Raw genomic sequence first — 22,130 nt, 5'->3', positions numbered from 1 at the left:
TATGGTACCTATACACAATGGAATACTACATAGCAATTAGAAATGGTCAAATATTGGTATTCACAGGGAAATGATCAGAACTTCAACAAATAATGTTGAGCGAGACAAGCCTAGAACACAGAAAACAAAGGGGCATGATCTCCCTGATATATGACTGTTAAGGAGGGGGGAGGGGGAGACAGTAGAGACCAGGTCTGCAAAACCAAAAACTTCTTGTCAAATGGTATTTCCCACAGGTTTGGGTCAGCGACCCTACATTATGTAACTAAAACCAAACAACTACTCAACATATAAAGGTCAAAAATAGACCTCTCAGTGGATCACAATAGCTCAAAAGCTGTGTATGTACATTCATATAAGACTATTGTTGACATATTGTCTACTGTCGACATCACATTTAATGCCCTAGGCGTAGGGCACATGGCTACTGTAGATGTTCTTGGTACACTGTGTATAGTATATATGTCTACCTGACCTAGGGAAGGGAAAGAAAAACAGGGTATAAGATATCACAAGAAATGTACACACTGCCCTGCTATGTAACTGTACCCCTTGTGCACAACACCTTGTCAAAAATTTTTGTTTAATTAATAAATAAATTTTAAAAAAATGTGCTGTGAGGGGAGCAACAAGGAGAACAAGGCTGATTCCCATCATTTGAAACCCTGAAAGAGTATGAAAAGTTGAGGGACGTCGTGGTCTTTTATTTGCATTTCCTTTACTGCCAGGGATGTTGAACATTTCCTCATATGTTTCTTTGCCATTTTTATCTCTTCTCTTGTGAAGTCTCTCTTTAGCTCCTTTGCCCATTTCCTAATTGGTTTACTGGGCTTGGGGGGGCTTAGTTTTTTGAGTTCTCTGTAGATGATAGATATTAGGCCTTTGTCTGTTGCTGTGCTGGTGAAGATCCTTTCCCATATGGTTGGCTGTCTTTCTAGTTTGGTGGCTATGTCCTTAGCTGTGCAGAAACTTTTTATTTTGTAGTAGTCCCATTTGTTGAGTCTCTCCCCTAACTGTTGTGCCCCTGGGACTCTATTCAGGAAGTTCCTTCCTGTGCCTATAAGTTCTAGCCAGGCCAGCCCAGGTTTTGGGCGGGGGGGGGGTTGGGGGGGTGGGTGGGAAGTGGGGTGGGGAAGGGAGGACACAAAGGCAGGCATCGCCCCAAGCTTGGGCAGCTTCCTCCACTGGGGGACTCAGGACAACTTATCCAAGTGGCACCAGTGCTGGGCTGTCTGCGGGGTGGCTGCCTGGCCCCTAGAGCCCCGGCCATCGCAGGCGGTGGAATTTGCAATGATTTCCAATGAATGAGTGTCCCCGGTGTCCCCAGAGCAGAGGAAGTGGGCAGGTGCTTGTGGGCAGACCCCAAGGCTGAGGGAGGGGGCCAGTGTCTCCATGGAGTTGCATCCATCCTGCACCCCTGCGCATAGGTGGCAGCGGCTGCTGATGGCACGCGTGCCATAGTTCCTGGTTATCTGGACTGACCTGAAGGTCCAGGTGCTTGTTCTTGGGATGGCTCAGTAGGCATTTTTTTCAATCTCAGGGTTTGAACTGAAGGCCTGGGCACTGAACCTGAGCACTTCTGCTCAAGGCTATACTGTACCACTTTGAGCCACAATGCCACTTCCAACGTTTGGTTGGTTAATTCTCTTGAGCCAAGCTTCTAGCCTGGCCCTTTGCTGGTTAGTTGGGAGATGGAGCTCTCAGGGGATTTTTCTGCCTAGGCTGGCTTTGAACTGCAGTCTTTGTCACAAAAACCCTTTTTCATTCCCAATTAAAGCAACAAGGAGATCAAATAGAGATACAGTTATTCTTAATTGCATATGATACTTTTAGGATACTTTGAGGTTAAGACATTGTAGGTGTCACTAAACCTTTGTGATTATAACAAAGAATGCAGAAGCTGGTGTCCTTTTAGGTCTGTATTTAAGGTATCTTACAGATTAAACAAGAAAAGTGGCATTTGAGTTAAAAGGTGTTCATTTGAAGGACCTTGACATAAACAAACATTTAAGTGAACTTTGGTTTACACAAACAATTACTTCCATAGAAAGAACATAAAGAATGAGATGGGAGGGACGAGGTAACAAACAGTACAAGAAATGTATCCAATGCCTAATGTATGAAACTGTAACCTCTCTGTAATTCAGTTTGATAATAAAAAAAATACATATATAAAGAGTATAAAAAAAAGAATGAGGAGCTGGGGATATGGCCTAGTGGCAAGAGTGCTTGCATCGTATACATGAAGCCCTGGGTTCAATTCCCCAGCACCACATATATAGAAAACGGCCAGAAGTGGCGCTGTGGCTCAAGTGGCAGAGTGCTAGTCTTGAGCAAAAAGGAAGTCAGGGACAGTGCTCAGGCCCTGAGTCCAAGGCCTAGGACTGGCCAAAAAAAAAAAAATGAGGGCTGGGAATATGGCCTAGTGGCAAGAGTGCTTGCCTCCTACACATGAAGCCCTGGGTTCAATTCCCCAGCACCACATATATAGAAAACGGCCAGAAGTGGCGCTGTGGCTCAGGTGGCAGAGTGCTAGCCTTGAGCGGGAAGAAGCCAGGGACAGTGCTCAGGCCCTGAGTCCAAGGCCCAGGACTGGCCAAAAAAAAAAAAAAAAAAAAAAAAAAAAAAAAGAATGAGATGGTAGTTTTTATTGTAAATCATAGTCAACTTAATTACATACCAGCTTTTCTCAAGTTCTATCTTTTAAGACATACTCATACCATCTGCTACATACTGAAACTTTTTGGAGTTTGTCATAATTTCCATGGAACATACCTTTAAGACAATTGTTACTTTCCAAATCCTTTCTTATCCAGAGGAAACCATTTCTTGTTTCTTCAATTTCCCTTTCCAAGGCTTTCTTTACTAAGTTTTTAAGTTGTTTTTTTTTTAATTTACATTTCTCCTTACTGGATCTTTACATCACTGCTGTCTGGAAGAGGAGCTGGGCCTCATCCTGCTGCGGGGCAGCGGCGAGTGAGTGTGCATGATGGCTGCCTGCTCCAGGAGCAGTGCAGAATCCAGGAGGTCCTGGATAAGAGTAGCAGCATTAACAATAGGGGGATCCTTTTAGAGTTAAAAATCCTCTCTCCAGGGCTGGGAATATGGCCTAGTGGCAAGAGTGCTTGCTTCCTACACATGAAGCTCTCGGTTCGATTCCCCAGCACCACATATATGGAAAACGTCCAGAAGGGGCGTTGTGGCTCAGGTGGCAGAGTGCTAGCCTTGAGCGGGAAGAAGCCAGGGACAGTGCTCAGGCCCTGAGTCCAAGGCCCAGGACGGCCCAAAAAAAAAAAAAAAAAAATCCTCTCTCCATCCAAATCAGGATGTTGGAGTGAATGATGTTATATGCATATTTTGAGTTGGTATAGATGTTAACTTTCAGATCAGCCAGCAGCATGGTGGAGGTGTTAGAGCAGCCAGCTCTGCCTGTTGTGAGGTGGTATGGGGACAAAGATTTTACTTCTATGTGTACAAGATAACTGGGTTCCTCGGGGTTTCCTTGAATAATGGCATATCCTGCCATGTAGGAGGAGCATCTAAGACAGCTGCCATCAACAAACCAGTTGGGGGGGGGGCAGGGATAGGCAAGTCTGAGATGTGGGAGAATGGGTTTAGAGAGAGATCTAGGGTATCAAAAGGAATGTATGAGAGGTTCTGGTTCTTGGGCTGAGGTAGGCAAGAGGGTAGCAGAGTTTAAAGGGGGAGTTTGTTCAAATAGAGTAGGGTCAAGGAGAAAGGCATGAAGAGTCTGTATTTGGGAGGGAGCTAAGGATAGAAAAGGCTTTGTGGCTGAGGAGATCCTTAAGGGAGTGAGAGGTTAGAATGTGGAGTGGGCTGTGGAGGGAAACTTTCTGGGCGGTCTATGAGTGCCACAGCTGCTGGAACCTGGAGACAATGGGGCCACCCCTGTGTGACCTTATCCAGTTGTTTGGATAGGTACCCTATGAAAGAATCTGCCCCAACCACCCCAGGGGACCATGCAGAGATAGTCAGGAGATAGTCACAGACAGGAGAAGGTTTATAAGGAGGTTTAGTAGTGGGACCAAATCTCCCATAGCGTCTGCACCTTAATCCACCTTAATGCTGGGGCTAGAGGGGAAGTAGGCAGGTCAGAGTGGCGAGTGGGAGTGGCCAATTATACCTCTAGGACAGGGAGTTCAGGTATGGGTAGAGCTGGGGGCTAGTGGGAGGGGCTGAGGTAGGGGAAATACTAACACTCTAGGGGGTGAAAGGTGTCTTCTCCCCTTTGACAGAGAATAGAAAAGGAAAAAGGGGTTGTTAATGTCTGGGAGGGAGAGGTTAGAGGTTAGAGACAGAGAGAGCTTAAGTAGGTAGATAGGAGCTGTGGAGGAGCTGAGGAGGATAGGAACTGAGGAAGATTGGGGGAACAGGAGGGGCTTGTCGAGGAGCCCTTTACTGGCTGAGTACAGAAGTTGGGCTAAAGAGAAAAGCTGGGGATCCAGATATGGAAGTTAAAGACATCCAAGAGGGCCAAGAGGTCTCACTTGGATTGAGGCGGGGGATAGTTGAGGAGCTCCTGGACCTTGTGGGGAGGTATGGCTTGTCTCTCTTGCGAAATGGTTAGTCCCAAATATATAACTAATCTTTGGCTTATCTGGGCTTTGTCTTTGGAGGCCTATAATCCCAGGAAGCAAGGAGAGTAGAGTGTTTGAGGTTTAGGTCCGCTGGAGGGTTGCAGAGAAGGTCATCTACATATAGAAGGAGGAGGCTGGGGGAGAGATCTAATGAGGCTAAATCCTTTTGCGGGGATTGGCCCAATAATGGGGGCTGTCATGGAACCCTTGGGGAAGCACGATCCAGGTTAGCTGCTAGGCCCGGAGGGTGTCTGGGTCATCCCAGGTAAAGGCAAAAAGGGGCCTAGAGGTGGGGTGTATGGCGATTAGGTCAAAGACTGAAAAGAATGTGCAATCAGGGGGATATGGGAGAGTAGGCTGTAGGGATTGGACACAATACAGCACATTGGAACAATTGCCTGGTTAAGTTTTTGGAGGTCTTGAACCAAGTTAGGAGTCACTTAGCTTTTTTTTTTTTTTTTTTGCCAGTCCTGGGCTTTGAACTCAGGGCCTGAGCACTGTCCCTGGCTTCTTTTTGCTCAAGGCTAGCACTCTGCCACTTGAGCCACAGCGCCACCTCTATTTTCTATATATGTGGTGCTAGGGAATCGAACCCAGAGCTTCATGAATATGAGTCAAGCACTCTTGCCACTAGGCCATATTCCCAGCCCCCTCACTTGGCTTTTTGACTCCCAGGATTGGGGTGTTAAGAGGAGAATGGATAGGAGTTAGGAGAGAGGCTGAGAGAAGGTGGAGAATAATAGGCTTTAGCTCTAGGAAGGTAGTGAGAGAAAGCAGATAATGGTTTGGGGTTACAAAAGTAGTGGCGTCTTTAAGAAAGATAAGGACCTTTTGGTGGTTGGAGAGCCGGGAAGGAAAGGCTGAGGACTGGGTTTGGGGAGGGAGCTCACCCTGGTCTGGTTTTATCTGGATGAGGAGAATAATGGTGGATTTTAGTGGTAGTATATATAAGGAGGTATACATAAGGTATATATAAGGAGGTATATATAATAAGGAGGTATACATAAGGTATATAAGAAGGTATATATAAGGAGGTATATATAAGATATATAAGGTATATATAAGTCTAAAGCAAGTCTCTAAAGGTAGGGAACATTGAGGCATAATTAGAAAGGAATGGCTGGGAGTTAAGTTTTCTGGAATCCTAGCGACAAAATTATTATTTTGCTCAATAGGATGGAACCATATGGTCAGCTTTAGATAAACTGGCAATACTAAACAAAATACAAGACAAAGCTTAAGATTTAGCAAACAACAAACAGAATTTAACAAAATCTCCATGCTTAAACATTGATAACAAGACTGGAAAACCTTTAAAACAGCTTTGATGCTGAGGCATTAGTATATGAATTGGATATTTAAACACCTACAGCAGAGAAGAAGAGTAAGCTTGGCGGAAGAGTAGAGGGGTTGCAGAAACTCCCCATGTGGCCTTTGTCTCTTCTGAGGTGTCAGTCTCCAAGGCCTGTAAAGAGAACTGGGGGAGGGGTGGCTGAACAGGTTTCTAATGAGGGGAGGCTATTGAATAGAGTTGTCAGGGTGGAGGTGAGAGAGAGAGATTTTACTCTGCAGCTTGCCTTAAGAGAGAAATTAAGAATCCAGATTTTGAAGTAAGTAGGCTCAGGAAAGAGAAAAGTAATGGTTTAGTGTCTGAGTCCCAAGGGCAAAAGGGATAGATTTGTTTTGGGTATGCTATGGGATTTTGGGGGTGAAGGAAAAACAAAAGAACTAAGAGAGGGCAAAGGTCAACAGAAGAAGTTTGCTTGGAGCAGACAGATTTTACTTAGAGAAACCAGACCAGCTAAAGAGAAGAGGAATGTAGTTACAGGAGCCACGAAGGAGAATAGACTTGAGTTTATGGAACTGCTATTCTAGGATGACTAGCCTTTAAGAGGGAGCCTAGAGGGGGTCCCTGGGACCCTGCCTGCCTCTCACTCTCAAGGGTACAAGGGTACAAGTGCTGTCAGCGGGAATGGAGGTGATGTAATGGTAAATGATCTTGAGTCTGGAGGTTGGTGAGGGGTAGAGAAAGAGAGAGAGAGAGAGACAGACAGACAGACAGACAGACAGAAAGGAGGGAGGAGATGGAGATTAATACAAGGCAAGGAAAATTCCTTTTCTAGAGGAGAGAGCTGGAAGGCTTACAGCCCAGAAGGACTTAGTGAGCAAGGCAGGAGAGCAGAAGGGGTCTCTGGAGTGGAGGCAGAGAAGGGCTTGGGTGTTGGGGACTTTGGACCCCTGGCCGTTTTGTTGGAGAAGTGTTTAAATGGGTAAGAGTAAAATCGAAGGTTTGGAACTCAGACCAATGGTAGCCATGGTTAACTGAGGCCAGATCGCGTGGTAGGCAAACAGGTCAGTTTTTGTGGTTGTTGTTTTACTGTAAACCGTCAGCCGAGAGTCTTAAGGTTAGAATGCAGGCATGCCCAATGAGATGTCTCTGGGAGATGATTTGGAAAATTTGGTAAGACTATGGAGCCTGTCCCGCCACTTCGGGCGTCCCCAGGCTTTGGGAAGGGGAACGGAAGGATCCCAATAATTAGGAGAGGGCGTCCCCAAAGGACCTCATTAAAGGGTGTCAGGGGGTCAGGAATGGATAAGACTCCTGGAGTCTCTGGGGACCCTGCAGGAAGGTGGGGGACTCCTGGAGTCCCCAGGCCCGTGTCGGGGCACCTCCGCCACGGACCCGCCTGGTTACCTCGTCCTGAAGGCTTTTAGGTGGTGGTGATTTGTCCTGAGTGGAGACAATGCCTGAGCTTAGGACCCCCCACCCCCAGTCCAAAACTCTTCCTTTCATTTAATTATTACAGATAACTAGTGCTTCACCTCTTTTCTCTTTCCCTCTCTCTTTTATTTCCTCTTTCTTTTCTTTTTTTGGAGGGGACTGGGGCTTTAACCCAGATCTGGGCCTTAGATTTTTTTTTTGCCAGTCCTAGGACTTGAACTCAGGACCTGAGCACTGTCCCTAGCTTCTTTTTGCTCAAGGCTAGTTCTCTATCACTTGAGCCACAGTGCCAGGTCTGGCGGGTCTGAAGATTGACCCCCATCCTATTGCCTCAGGCCCATACAGACACCAGATGGAACCTCAATATGGGAACCTGCTTTGGTATTCAGGCAGGACATCTCACCCAGGCCCAGCTGTAAACAACCCTATGAGGGCCAACGGGAAAAGCCCCAACTTCCTAGACCTAGTGGCACTTTCAATTATCTGCCTCCTTGCTCAGACCCCATGTAAACCTGGTCCCAAACTCACCCCCTGGCACAACCTCCAAACCCGTGGCTACATTTCTACCACTTGGAGTCACAGCACCACTTCCAGTTTTCTGGTGGTTAATTGGAGCTAAGTCTCACAGACTTTCCTTCTGGGCTGGATTTGAAACAAGATCCTCAGATCTCAGCCTCCCCAGTAGCTAGGACTATAGGAGTGAGTCACTAGTGCACAGCTCTCATTCTTCTTTACCTTTCTGGGCCTTTTCCCTCCTCGGTAGGAAACAAGACTTACCTGCAAAGTGAATCTTATCATCTATCAGGCAAGTAGGGGAGTTATCAGTTACTTTTCCTGGGAACCAGATACAGATTACAGCTTTGCACTGAGGAAGGAATCATGAGTTAACCCCTCCAAGTCACAGGAAGAGCTGATAGGGCCAAGAGCTTTCCTATTTAGATAGGACTGATGGGGAAAGAAGGGTATCACTGGTTTTAGAGACAGAACTTTTTGGTGTAAGCACTGACCCCTTCACTGGCCACAAAAAATCTGTATTTGCTGCTGGCCACTGGTGACTCACACCTGTAATCCTAGATGCTCAGGAGGCTGAGATCTGAGGATCAAGAGTCAATGCCAGCTCCAGCTAGCCCAGGTGCTAGCCTTGAGCAAGAAAGCTCGGGGACAGTGTCCAGGCCCTGATTTCAAGGCCCACAACTGACAAAACAAAATGTCTGTACACACTACCAAAAACTAAAGGGGAGAGTACTGCTTTTGTCGTTTATTTCTGGATTTTTTTGTTAAAATGAATACAACTTTCCAGTCTGTCTGTCTATCTAATCTATATCTAACTATCACCTATCTACCCATCATCTATCTATCCGTTCTCAGCAGGTCCCGCTGTGGGAGAGGCAGAGTGATGAGTGAATGATTAGACTTAGTTTAGCGGGAAGAAGGTAAGAACGCGGTGACTGGGTGACTGGGAACTAGGAATGGGCTTCGGAATTGAATTTCTTTAAAGACGTCTGAGGAGGGGATCGAGGTCCCAGTGAGGGAAGGGGCGGCGCCAGAGACGCAGGTGGGTCGGGAGAAAAGCCCGGGAGCCCAGCTGAGGGCGCGGGCGCAGTGTGCGCACAGTCAACCTCGCAGCGCAGCGGCTGCGAGCGCAGGACCGAGCAGAGGGTGGGGTGAGGGACGCGGTGGCTGCGAGCGCTGGATGGGACAGAGGGCAAGGGAGAAGAGAGGGGTGCTCCTGCTGCGGTTTTCTTTTTCTGGTGGGAAGGAGAGGGATCTGACCTTCCTCTCTGCCTTGCCCCACTCCCATTCCATCAGCCGAATCCAGAATCCACGTGATCTCCAGCGATGGAGACCGTGGGCTGGGCAGTCCCCTGGAGGCAACCAGGCGACCGAGCCGGGTCAGCCTGGGAGCGAGGGGGTTTGATTCTGAGCTGAGGCCTAGGAGGAGGAGGGGAGGTCACGCCCCACTCGATCATCTGTATCTGATTTGAATCCCAGGGCAGTCTGGATCCCCGCGCCTTGCTTCCTGATCGGCAATGTGGGGCTAACACTTGGGACTGGGAAATAATGGCCCCACGTAAATAAAGCGTTTGGGTCTGAGCTCGCTACTTACCTCGTAAGTACCGTACTCAAGGTCCGTGGTCACCCAGTCGCCTTCTGGGGGTGCCTGGGGCACCCGCGGGTCGGCGGGCGCGTAAAGTCCAATGGGCCAGAGATGCAGGGCCAGGCTGGCTAAGGTCTTGGGCGGGGGTGGGAAGTGGGGTGGGGAGGGGAGGACATAAAGGCAGGCGTCGCCCCAAGCTTGGGCAGCTTCCTCCACTGTGGGACTCGGGACAACTTATCCAAGTGGCACCAGCGCTGGGCTGTCTGCGGGGTGGCTGCCTGGCCCCTAGAGCCCCGGCCATCGCAGGCGGTGGAATTCGCAATGATTTCCAATGAGTGAGTGTCCCCGGTGTCCCCAGAGCAGAGGAAGTGGGCGGTGCTTGTGGGCAGACCCCAAGGCTGAGGGAGGGGGCCAGTGTCTCCGTGGAGTTGCGTCCGTCCTGCGCCCCTGCGCATAGGTGGCAGAGGCTGCTGGTGACACTCGTGGGGACTCGATGACACCCCACTGCGGGGTTGTAAATGCAGGAGTAGGGAGCTGAGATTTCCATGGGAAAATTTAGTTTGCCTAAACTGTGTGTGTGTGTGTGTGTGTGTGTGTGTGTGTGTGTGTGTGTGTGTGTGTGTGTGATTTGGCCTAGGGAGCACAGAGCTGGCGCTGACCAGGTTTGGGGGCCACTCCAAAGCAACCGGAGCGCAGAGCCTGGGAGTTTGGAAACTTGCCCTTCACACCCAGCTGCTCCGTAGCTCCACCTCTAGGTTCCCCTCTCTCCTGTCTCCCACATTCCCCTGGGCTCACCTGCATAATCAACAGGGGGAAAGGACTTAAAGGACACAACTAATGTTTTTATAAACTAGGAAAAAGGGTCAGAAATATATTTTTAATCCTTAGAGTTTATTTTTAGTTTTTGGTGCCAGTCCTAGGGTTTGAACTCAGAGCCTGGGCACTGTCTCTGACTATCTTTAGATCAAGGCTAGCGCTCCACCACCTGGACCACTTCCCTCTTTTCCTGTTTTTGTGGTACTGAGGAGTCAAACCCAGAGCCTCATGCATGTTAGGCAAGCACTCTACCTCTAAGCCACATTCCCAGCCTGGTCCTGGAACGTTGTGCTCAAGGCTATTGCTCTACCATTTGAACTACATACAGCTCCACTTCCAGCTCTTTGGTGGTTAATTGGAGATAAGAACTCACAGGCTTTCCTGCGCTGGCTGGCATCCAACTGAGATTCTCAAATCTCAACCTCTGAAGTAGCAAGATGACAGGTACAAATCACCCATATCCAGCAACTTCTCTTTTTCTCTCTCCTCCTTTCTCTCCCTCTCTCTGTCTCTATGTCTCTGTCTCTCTCTCTTTCTGTCTCTGTCTCTCTCTGGTATCTTTCAAAATTCTGGAACAGGAGATCTGAGGATCACAGTTCAGTTTGAAGCCAGTCTGGGCAGAAAAGTCACTGTGAGACTCATCAATTAACTACTCAAAAAATCCCGGAAATGGCACTGTGGCTCAAAGTGGTAGAGCCTTAGCCTTGACCAAAAGAGCTCAGAGACAGCACCCAGGCCATGAGTTCAAGTTCCACAACTGACAACAGGAAAACAACAACAAACTGTGAAACAGCTGGGTATGGGGGTGATTACTCCTGTAAGCCTAGCTATTTGGTATAAGGTCAAGAGCAGCTTGGGCAATTTAATAAGACTTTGAAAATAAATTTTTTTTTCTAAAGGCTTGGGGGTGGAGAGAAGATTACATTTCTTCTTTTCTTTGGTGGGGGGAGAGGATGGACTTGTCCAGGGGCTGGAATTCAGGGTCTGGGTGCTATCCCTGAGCTCTTTTGCTCAAGGCTTCTGCTCTACAATTTTCAGCCACAGCACCACTTCTGGTTTCCTGGTGATAGTTGGAGATAAACAATTTCATGGGGGAATATAGCCTAGTGGCAAGAGTGCTTGCCACGTATACATGAAGCCCTGGGTTTGACTGTGATCCTCAGATGTCAGCCACCTGAGTAGCTAGGATTACAGGTGTGAGCCACCAGCACCCAGCTGAAGATTGCTATTTTAAGGCTAGTCAGGGCAAAGGTGGACCCAAAACCTACCTGAAAAATGAATATTTAAAAAATGCCAAAGAATGGACAGGGAGTGGCTCAAGTAGTAGGGCACCTACTGCCCAGCAAGAGTTAATCCCTATCAAAACAAGGACCAGGAAATGGAAGGGGAAAAAAGTTAAGTTGGGAATGTGGCTTAGCAGTAGAATGCTTGCCTAGCATGCATGAAACACTGGGTTCAATTCCTCAGTACCACATACACCGAAAAAGCCAGAAGTGGTGCTGTGTCTCAAGTGGTAGAGTGCTAGCCTTGAGGAAAAAAAAAAGCCAGGGGCAGTGCTCAGGCTCTGAGTTCAAGCTCCAAGACTAGCAAAAAACAAAACAAAACAAAAAAACAGCACAGAGCCGAGTGCCAGTGGCTCATGCCTGCAATTCTATCTACTCAGGAGGCCGAGATCTGAGGATCACAGTTCAAAGCCTTGCTCTGGCAGGAAAGTCTGTGAGACTCTTATCTCTCATGATCCATCAGAAAATCTAAAGTGGAGCCCTGGCTCAAGTGGGAGTGTGCTAGCCTGAGCAAAGAAGCTCAGAATAGCACTGGAGCCCTGAGTTCAAGCCCCACGACCAGCACACACATACGCACATGTTCACACACACACACACACACACACACACACACACACACACAGCAGAGGATGTAGGCAATGAGGAAAGTCAGGCTGACCTTGAATGTTCCTTGTCACAGGCTAAGGGCTTTTTTCCCAACATTCCCTTTCTAATGTCCCAGTCCTCCTTGGTTGACTGGGTATGAGGAAGCTGGGATTCGTGTTATCAGATTCAGTGCATTTACACTGTATTAATAAACTGAAATCTGTCACACTCTTGGCAAACTTGACTTTTCCTTTCTTATGAACAGCAAGAATCAGACTTTATGATTCGTGGTTTTAATCTACATTTCTGTTTCTTCCACTGGCTGCTGTCCAGTGTAACCTCTGGGAAGCCAATATTTCTTTCTGCTTCTGACTTTGTAAGGATAATTGTCTTCCAGAGAGAAAGAGTGTTAACAAGGTACAACAGACCTTAACAACCCTGGAAGTGATCACTAGCATCATTGATTCCAAATTGATTGTGAAATCCATTTCATCTCATTCTCCGAGGTGTACTCATGCATACATAAGATCCGTTCGAGATTTTTCCAGTGTTGTTCCTAGCGTATCCTTTCAAGAATGTACTGCTGTTATTTCCATTTACAGTTGGGGAAATCAAGTGAGGAGATTGCCCAAGGACCACTCTTAAAAAAACAGGTTGGAGGGGCTAGGGATATGGCCTAGTGGCAAGAGTGCTTACCTTGTATACATGAGGCCCTGGGTTCAATTCCCCAGCACCACATATACAGAAAATGGCCAGAAGTGGCGCTGTGGCTCAAGTGGCATAGTGCTAGCCTTAAGCAAAAAGAAGCCAGGGACAGTGCTCAAGCCCTGACTCCAAGCCTCAGGACTGGCAAAAAAAAAAAAAACCCAAAAACAAAACAAAACAAAAACAAAAAAAAAACCAGGTTGGACTGCAGCCTAGTATTCAGGTTAATGTCTATTTTTTTTTTTTTTTGCCAGTCCTGGGGCTTAGACTCAGGGCTGAGCACTGTCTCTGAGCTTCCTTTGCTCAAGGCTAGCACTCTACCACTTGTGCCACAGCACCACCTCCAGCCTTTTCTGTTTATATGGTACTGTGGAATTGAACCCAGGGCTTAATACGTGCTAGGCAAGGACTCTACCACTAAGCCATATCCGCAGCCCAATGTCTATGCTTTTTTATTATTTATTTTTGTACCAAAAAAATCTGAGTGTGTGTGTGTGTGTGTGTGTGAGTTTGAACTCAGGCTTGGGTACTTGAGTTTTTTTGTGTTCAAGGATACCACACACGGGCCGGGGATATGGCCTAGTGGCAAGAGTGCTTGCCTCGTATACATAAGGCCCTGGGTTCAATTCCCCAGCACCACATATACAGAAAATGGCCAGAAGTGGCGCTGTGGCTCAAGTGGCAGAGTGCTAGCCTTGAGCAAAAAGAAGCCAGGGACAATGCTCAGGCCCTGAGTCCAAGGCCTAGGACTGGCAAAAAAAAAAAAAAAAAAAAAGGATACCACACTACTACGTGAGCCAAGACTCTACTTGTGGCATTTGGTGGTTAGCTGGAGATAGAGTCTCATGGAGAGCTGGGAACTGGTCATTCATGCCTGTAATCCTAACTACTCAGGAGGCTGAGATCTGAAGATCTTAGTTTGAAGCCAGCCTGAGCAGGAAAGTCCATAAGGCTTTTATCTCCAATTAACCATCAAGAAGGCAGAAGTAGGGCTGTGGCTCAAGTGGTAGGGCACTAGTCTCGAGCAAAAAGAAGCCAGGACAGTGCTCAGGCCCTGAGTCCAAAGCCCAGCACTGGCAAAAAGAAAAAGAAAGAAACAAACTGTGATCCTCAGATCTCAGCCACCTGAGTAGCTAGGGCTAGGTAAGAGTCACTGGCACCTTGCTAACTCTGAGGGTTTTAAATTTATTTTTATTTTATTTTTTGCCATGGGGCTTGAACTCAGGGCCTGGGTACTGTTCCTTCACTTCTTTTGCTCAAGGCTAGTGCTGTAACACTTGGAGCCACAGCATCACTTCTGGCCTTTTTTGCTTATGTGGCACTTTATATACACTAAGCAAGCACTCTGCCACTAAGCCACATTCTCAGCTATTTTTTTTTTCTCAGAGTCAGTTTTGTACAATTTGAGTCATAGCTCTATTTCCCTCCTTTTTGGGGCTTAATTGGAGGTAAGAGTCTCAGGGGCTGGGCACTAGTGACTCACCCTATAATCCTAGCTACTTATGAGGCTGATCTGAGCATCTTGGTTTAATAGCAGCTTGGGCAGGAATATCTATGGGACTCTTATATCCAACTAACTACCAGAAAAGCAGAAGCGGAGCTGTGGCTCAAAGAGCTAGAGTGGTGGTAGCCTTGAGCAAAAGAGCTCAAATACAGCAATCAGGTTCTGAATTTGAGTCCCAGGAATGACAAAAATAGTCCCGAGGATTTTCCTGCTGGAGCTGATTTCCCACCACAGTACTCAGAACTCAGCCTACAGGCATGAGCCACCTGTCCAGCTCTTTTCCTTGTTTAGAACAAATATTGGATTATTCCTACTAGGTGCCAGATACTGTTCTACATATTGGGAATACAATTGTCCTGACCTCTGGGAGAAGGGTTGACATCAGCAGCAGATGAGATGTCCCTGGTTAAATCTTTCCTTCCCTTCTCCCCCCTCAATTTTAGTCATGTATAGGTAGCCATCCATTTCTAAATATTGTTTTACCTGAAGTTTTAATATGTCTTTCCTCTCATGGACAGAATTATGTTTAGTAATAATTATTATTGTCACCATCCTTTAAAGATAATTAACAACAGAAAATAAATCATATTTTTTTTCTTTTTTTAGTGTCCGTCCTGGGCCTTGAACTCAGGGTGTGAGCACTGTTCCTGATTTTTGCTCAAGGCTAGTGCTTTACTACTTGAGCCCCAACTCTACTCATGGCTTTTTTGGTAGTTTTTTTTTTTTAATTTGTTGTTTTGTTTTGTTTTAGTAGAGATAGAGTTTGACAAACTTTCTTGCCAGAGTAGGCTTTGAGCTGTCATCCTCAGATCTCAGCCTCCTGAATAGATTATAAGCATGAGCCACAGGCACCGGGCTTAAAAATCACACTTCTTAAACATTTCAAATGGGGTAAACTATTTTGTGTATGGATTAAATAATAAATGAGGGAGGTATTGCTTAGCTAAGTTGTAGAGTGCCTGCCTTACATGTATGAGCCCATGGGTTTGAGCCTGATAGAAAGAAAGGGAGGGTGGGAAGGAGAGAGGAAAGAAGAAAGGAAAGGGAAGGGAATTGAGGAAGGAAGGAAAGAATTAAAGAAAGAAGGAAGGTGAGCTAAAGCAATTAGTTCATAGTCAACCAGCAAATTATTATTATTATTATTATTATTTTGCCAGTCCTGGGCCTTGAACTCAGGGCCTGAGCACTGTCTCTGGCTTCTTTTTGCTCAAGGCTAGCATTGGGCCACTTGAGCCATAGCGCCACTTTTGGCCATTTTGTATATATGTGGTGCTGAGGAATCAAACCCAGGGCTTCAGGTATACGAAGCAAGCACTCTTGCCACTAGGCCATATTCCCAGCCCCCCAGCAAATTATCATCCTTTTTTTTCTTTTTTTTTTTTGCCAGTCTTAAGGCTTGCAAACCCAGGGTCTGGGCACTGTCTCTGAGCTGCTTTTGCTCAAGGCTAACACTCCACTACTTGGGCCACAGCACCACTTCTGGCTTTTTCTGTTTATGTGGTACTGAGGAAACAAACCTAGTGCTCATGCATGCTAGGCAAACACTCTAACACAAAGCCACATTCTCAGCCCCAAATTATTATTATTTATTTTATTTTATTTTTTGGCCAGTCCTGGGCCTTAGACTCAGGGCCTGAGCACTGTCCCTGGCTTCTTCCCGCTCAAGGCTAGCACTCTGCCACCTGAGCCACAGCGCCACTTCTGGCCATTTTCCATATATGTGGTGCTGGGGAATTGAACGGAGAGCTTCATGTGTAGGAGGCAAGCACTCTTGCCACTAGGCCATATTCCCAGCCCTCAGCCCCAAATTATTATACTTCCTAAACAATGTATTTTTTGTGGTGCTAGGAATGGACCCTAGGGTCTTGTGCATGATAAGGAGATTGTACCATTGGTCTACAACCCCATTCCTAATAATATTTATTAGGTTACTTAAAAATAACGGACTGGGTGTATGGCAATGGTAGAGTGCTTGTCTCCCATGAGGAGAGTCTTGAGTTCACTCTCCTGCACCATAATAAATAAAACAACAATGATAAGCTTCCTAGGTACTAACACAAACTACTGATTTTAGTAAAGATAATTGTATTTTAAGGGCTGGAGGTATGGCTCAGTGGTAAAAATACTAGCCTAGCAAGTATGAGGCCCTGAAAATTGGAGATAGGAGTCTCATGGACTTTTCTACATGGGCTGGCTTTGAACTACTATCTTCAGATTTTAGCCCCCTGAGTAGTTAGAATTACAGGCTTTTTTCCCTTCGTACTGGGGATCAAACCTAGGACATTGCACTTGCTAGGCAAGTGCGTTGCCACTGAGCTACGTGTTAGCCCAGTAACTACATTTTAATGAAAATAATCATAATCAGTGAAAGGCTTGATTTAGGCACTAAGATCTACTTCCTGTTAGCTGGAGGCTGTGGATCCTGCTCAGCTGGGTCTCAATGGGTAATTCATGACCTGCCAGTTCACTTCCACAGAGCAAATCATCTCAACATGCTACCAAGATTAAACTTACGATGTCTTTTATTAACTAGTCTCAGAAATAACACATTATGTATGATCTGGCCACACCCAGTGAAAGAACAGACTACACAATTGTATGAATATCTGGAGGCAGAGCTATGTGGGAACAAGTTTAGAAACTGGCTACTATAGACTGTGCATGTACATGTGTACACATGGGAAGATGGGCCTGCATTGTCTAGAATTACTGGAATTGGTTTATTCTGTTTTTGTTGCCAGTCCTGGGGCATGGACTCAGGGCCTGAACACTGTCCCTGGCTTCTTTTTGCTCAAGGCTAGCACTCTGACACTTGAGCCACAGCGCCACTTCCGGCCTTTTTCTGTATATGTGGCGCTGAGGAATTGAACCAAGGGCTTCACATATACGAGGCAAGCACTTTACCACTAGGCCATATTCCCAGCTGAATTACTGTAATTGGAAGATTTTCTTTTTGCCTCTCAGGGTCTTAGAGGAGCCACAGATAAGTTGAAAATTCCAAGAGACAACTTTTGAAATTTCCAGCCATCACTGTGAAGATGGGCAATGACCAATTTTAAGTTAGTTGAAGAAAATAAAGTGATATACTTGTGCTACTAGTATTGTGGAAAAAAATGAGTAGTTATTATATAACTATATTAAAAATTCATAGTTGGGGCTGGGAATGTGGCTTAGTGGTAGAGTGCTTGCCTAACATGCATGAAACCCTGGGTTCGATTCCTCAGTACCACATATATAGAAAAAGCCAGAAATGGTGCTGTGGTCCAAGTGGTAGAATGCTAGCCTTGAGCAAAAGAGGCTCAGGAACAGTGTCCAGGCCCTGAGTTCAAGCCCAGGACTGGCACCATTTTTTAAAATTCATAGTAATTATGTGTAAAATTTGAATTGGCTTCTATTAGTTGCAACTGAAAATTCTTGACTAAGTTATCCAGAAATGGTGTATATCTATCTTTTTTTTTTTTTTTGCCAGTCCTGGGGCTTGAACTCAGGGCCTGAGCACTATCTCTGGCTTCTTTTTGCTCAAGGCTAGCACTTTATCACTTGGGCCACAGCGCCACTTCTGGCCTTTTCTGCTTATGTGGTTCTAAGGAATCGAACCCATGTCTTCATGTATGCAAGGGAAGCACTCTACCACTAAGCCACATTCCCAGCCCCCTGTAAAATGCTTTTAAAAATTTTAATGCATGTATAAACAGCTAAGTCTGTGCTTCTTTGATGTCAAACTACCTTAGTTTACATACCAAAAAATAGTGATCAAATATTCAGAAATAAAAAAGTTACTTTCTAAAACAGAAGGAAAATCTTGGCTAACTGGTTTCTGTTGAGCCTAGAGAAGTTGACATGAACTTTGCTGCCTTGGGCAGGGAAGCTGTGGGCCCAACACCCCCCGGCTGTAGCTCTAGCTGTCTTCTAGGCTCTGTCAGTCCCAAGACAAACTGAGTTCATGGAGCATGAGGACTCTCTGGTGCAGTGACCTGAAAGGGACATGGTGATCACATGATAGGGGTGACTGCTTCATTTCCTTTTTTTGACATTGGCTTTATAAATGGCATTGTGGACCTTTTCTGCCTGTTTCTTCATTATAGTCCAACTCGAATGGCAAAAATCATGACATTACTTTAGCCAGACTGAAGTATATAAATAGGGCAGTTGTAGCAGTGTAGGACATCTAGAATTATATGATAAGAACTGAACATTTATTAGTATTCTCCTACCCATAACAGATTCAGTTAATAACTACATTACAAAATGCTGCCCAGCTAGAGCCAGATTTGGTGAATTGTTAATCCAGGAAGTGACTAGGTATCAGTGACTTACACCCATATCTGTGGCTCAAGAAGAGTTCAAGCCCCACAACCCAGAAAAAAAAAAAGCCAGAAATGGAGATGTGGTTCAAATGGTACAGTGCCAGTCTTAAGCAAAAAAGCCAAGCAAGACTTCAAGGCTCTGAGTCTAAGCCCCAGTAATGAGGTGCCAGACTTTGAAGTCAGGCCCCACCACGTGAACCCCATTTTAGAATTGAACCCTGAGCCAATCAGATTTGTACCTGTGTTCTAATCTTGCTTGCACAGCTGATTGTTGTAACCTTGTTCTTTGCCTTTATAAGCCCTGTGTAATCACAGCTCGGGGCTTCCTCCTAACCTCCGCTGTGTCGGTGGGTAGGACGAGGCCCGAGTTGGCAGCTCCTTAAATAAAGCCTTGCCTTGCTTTTGCATTTTGGAGTGTCTGAATCTCGGTGGTCTTCTTGGGGGTGGTCTTGCGACTTTGCACAACAGTAACAACACATACATCTCTCTCTCTCTTTCACACACACACATACACACACACACTCTCTCTCACACACACACACATATATAGTGTGTATGTAAGTATAGAATTCAAGAAAGGATCATTTTTTTGGGCCTGAGCACGGTCCCTGGCTTCTTTTTGCTCAAGGCTAGCACTCTGCCACTTGAGTCACAGCGCCACTTCTGGCCATTTTCTGTATATGTGGTGCTGGGGAATCGAACCCAGGGCTTCAAGTATACAAGGCAAGTGCTCTTGCCACTAGGCCATATCCCCAGCCCCTCATTTTGTTTTTGTTTTTGTATTTGTTGGTTGTGGGGCTTGAACTCTGGGCCTAAGCACTATCCCTGAGCTCTTCAGCTTAAGATTAGCATTCTATCACTTTGAGCCACAGTGCTACTATCAGTTTTTCTGGTGGTTTAACTGGAGATAAGAATCTCATGGACTTACCTGCCTGGGCTGGCTTTGAATCTCAATTCTCAGATCTCAGCCTCCTGAGTAGCTAGGATTACAGGTGTATATATGTATGTGTAGATGTGTATATATACACAAACACACACACATATATATACATACCATATATAGCGTATACACAAAATATATGTATGTATATGCTATATATGCATATATATACACTATATGTAGTATATTCAGAAATTCCTTTAAAGTAAGTAGCTTTTTCCAGATGCTGGTGGCTCATGCCTGTAGTCCTAACTACTTAGGAGACTGAGATCTGAGGATTGTGTGTGGCAACCTGCGACTTGCTCTTTAACTCTCCCAGACTGGGAGCAAGGCAGTAATGGAGACCAGACTGGAGAACTGAGATTGGGGTACCGGGGGACCTATAGCCTTCCAGTAGCTTCAGATCCCAAGGTACCATTCACCAACATTTTTTTTATTGGTTTTGTATAGGGAAGGATGTGCAGAAAGGTATAAGCATGAACAAGTGACAATATTTTGTGTACAATTGGTAGATGACTTCATCTTGGGAACTAGAGCTAAACAGTAAACAGCTTACTTACAATTTGCCTAAACCTTAGTCTATCTCCAGGTTCCAAAGCAGTTTAGGGTGGAAATCCCACACCCAGGATAGAAATCTGAATTCTTGTTAAGCCAGGACTGATTAACCTTTCCAGTAAACAGTACTCTGAGAGTGTGTTGGGAGAAAGGCATTCCAAACTCCCAATTTTTTCGTGTCTCACAGCTCCACTTTTTGGGCTTTCACAATTAGGATTCAAAGCCAGCCCAGGCAGGAAAGTCAGAAAGACTCTAATCTCCTATTAACCACCAGAAGACCTCCAGTGGGGCTGTGGCTCAAAGTCATAGAGCTCTAGCCTTGAGCAAAAGAGCACTCTGGTCCCACACCTTCCCAGACAGTTTGAATATATGGTTGAGCTAACATCAATACACATCACAACTTGATCAATTACATAGTAAAACAAAATATTCCTGGAGGTGGAGTCTTTGGCGCAGAGATGACAGAGACTGAGCCAAAAGTGTGGTAGATGGGCAAGGCTTTAATGAATGCACCAACCAAAGAGGAAAGCAGGCTGCCCTAGAATGAAGGGAGAGGCGAGCTCTGATTGGTCTGCTGGAGGGCGGGGCTTGGGAGGAATATCCTGTCCAGGGAAATTCTGAGTTCCTATTGGCCTGCGGTGGGAAAAAAGGAAGAGGGTGTTGGGTTAGAGGAAAAATACCTGCCTTGGGTCAAAGCTGAAGGACTTGAGATGTTGAAGCTGCGGTTGAAAAAGCACCAGCGTGGGATAGAAAAACCGACCAACCAGGGACCATGCTTTTAACTTAAGGGTAGTAAGTTAAGGGTCTAGGAGTTTGCTTTTCTGTCCTCTTGTGGTGGTCTCTGTCTCAAAGTGTTGGAGTGTTCAAATAGTAAAGAATATAGCTCACTGTATATACTATATTCGAATATCTATTCAGTTCATTACCAGAAAACCTCTACCTTTTATTCTCCAAGAGTGGTTGGAAAGAAGCAAGGTATTATTAGCCAGGGGCTGGTGGCTGACACCTGTAATCCTAACTCTTTAGGAAGCTGAGATCCGAGGATGGAGAGTTGAAACCAGCTTGGGTAGAAAGTTTGTGAGATTTGTGCAAGGCCCTGGTGGTTCACACCACCAGTATTGTCCTAGGACCAACATACACACGTACACCCTCCCCCCCCCCCCCCCCACACACACAAGGAAAGAAATTCTTTTTTTTTTTTTTTTTCTTGGCCAGTCCCGAGGCTTAGACTCAGGGCCTGAGCACTGTCCCTGGCTTCTTTTTGCTCAAGGCTAGCACTCTGCCACTTGAGCCACAGCGCCACTTCTGGCCATTTTCTATATATGTGGTGCTGGGGAATCGAACCCAGGGCCTCATGGATGTGAGACAAGCACTCTTGCCACTAGGCCATATCCCCAGCCCAAGGAAAGAAATTCTTGCAGACCTCAGCCTCCTGAGAAGTTAATATTACAGATGTGACCACTTGTACCTGACTTGAATTTCTTTATTTAAAAATTAGTCATTGGGCTCACACTCAGGGCCTAGGCACTGCCTCTGAGATGGTTTTTCATTGTTCAAGGCCAGTGCTCTTCCACTTTGAGCTACAGTTCCACTTGTTTTTTTGGTGGTTAATGGGAGATCAGAGTCTCATGGGCCAGGGCTTGCTTTGAAGCACAATCTTCAGATCTCAGTCCCCTGAGGAACTGGAATCACAGTTGTGAGCCACTGGTGCCTGGCTGAATTTCTTTTTTTTTTTAATTTTTATTTTTTTGGCCAGTCCTGGGCCTTGAACTCAGGGCCTGAGCACTGTCCCTGGCTTCTTTTTGCTCAAGGCTAGCACTCTGCCACTTGAGCCACAGCGCCACTTCTGGCCATCTTCTGTATATGTGGTGCTGGGAATCGAACCCAGGGCCTCATGTATACAAGGCAAGCACTCTTGCCACTAGGCCATATCCCCAGCCCCTGAATTTCTTATATGTTAATAAGATTCTAATATGGGTGTAGGTGTAAAGACAGAATGTTCTGGTAGTGAGCCTGG

At 46.0% G+C, this 22,130-nt stretch overlaps 1 protein-coding gene across 1 annotated transcript in view; it reads left to right on the top strand.

Annotated features, from left to right (window-relative positions):
* Positions 1 to 9,612: 9,612 nt before the first annotated feature.
* B4galnt2 (beta-1,4-N-acetyl-galactosaminyltransferase 2) overlaps positions 9,613 to 22,130 on the top strand; it is a 28,497-nt gene continuing 15,979 nt past the window's right edge. The window contains exon 1 of the mRNA XM_048366392.1: positions 9,613 to 9,753. Within this exon, the coding sequence (XP_048222349.1) occupies positions 9,740 to 9,753 (14 nt within the window). The 5' untranslated portion in view covers positions 9,613 to 9,739. The remainder of the gene's footprint in view (positions 9,754 to 22,130) is intronic.

Source organism: Perognathus longimembris, chromosome 17 (assembly GCF_023159225.1).
Source record: "Perognathus longimembris pacificus isolate PPM17 chromosome 17, ASM2315922v1, whole genome shotgun sequence".
Lineage (NCBI taxonomy): Eukaryota > Metazoa > Chordata > Mammalia > Rodentia > Heteromyidae > Perognathus > Perognathus longimembris.
Note: the sequence above shows the minus strand (reverse complement) of the source record. Positions and strands in the feature narration are given on the sequence as shown.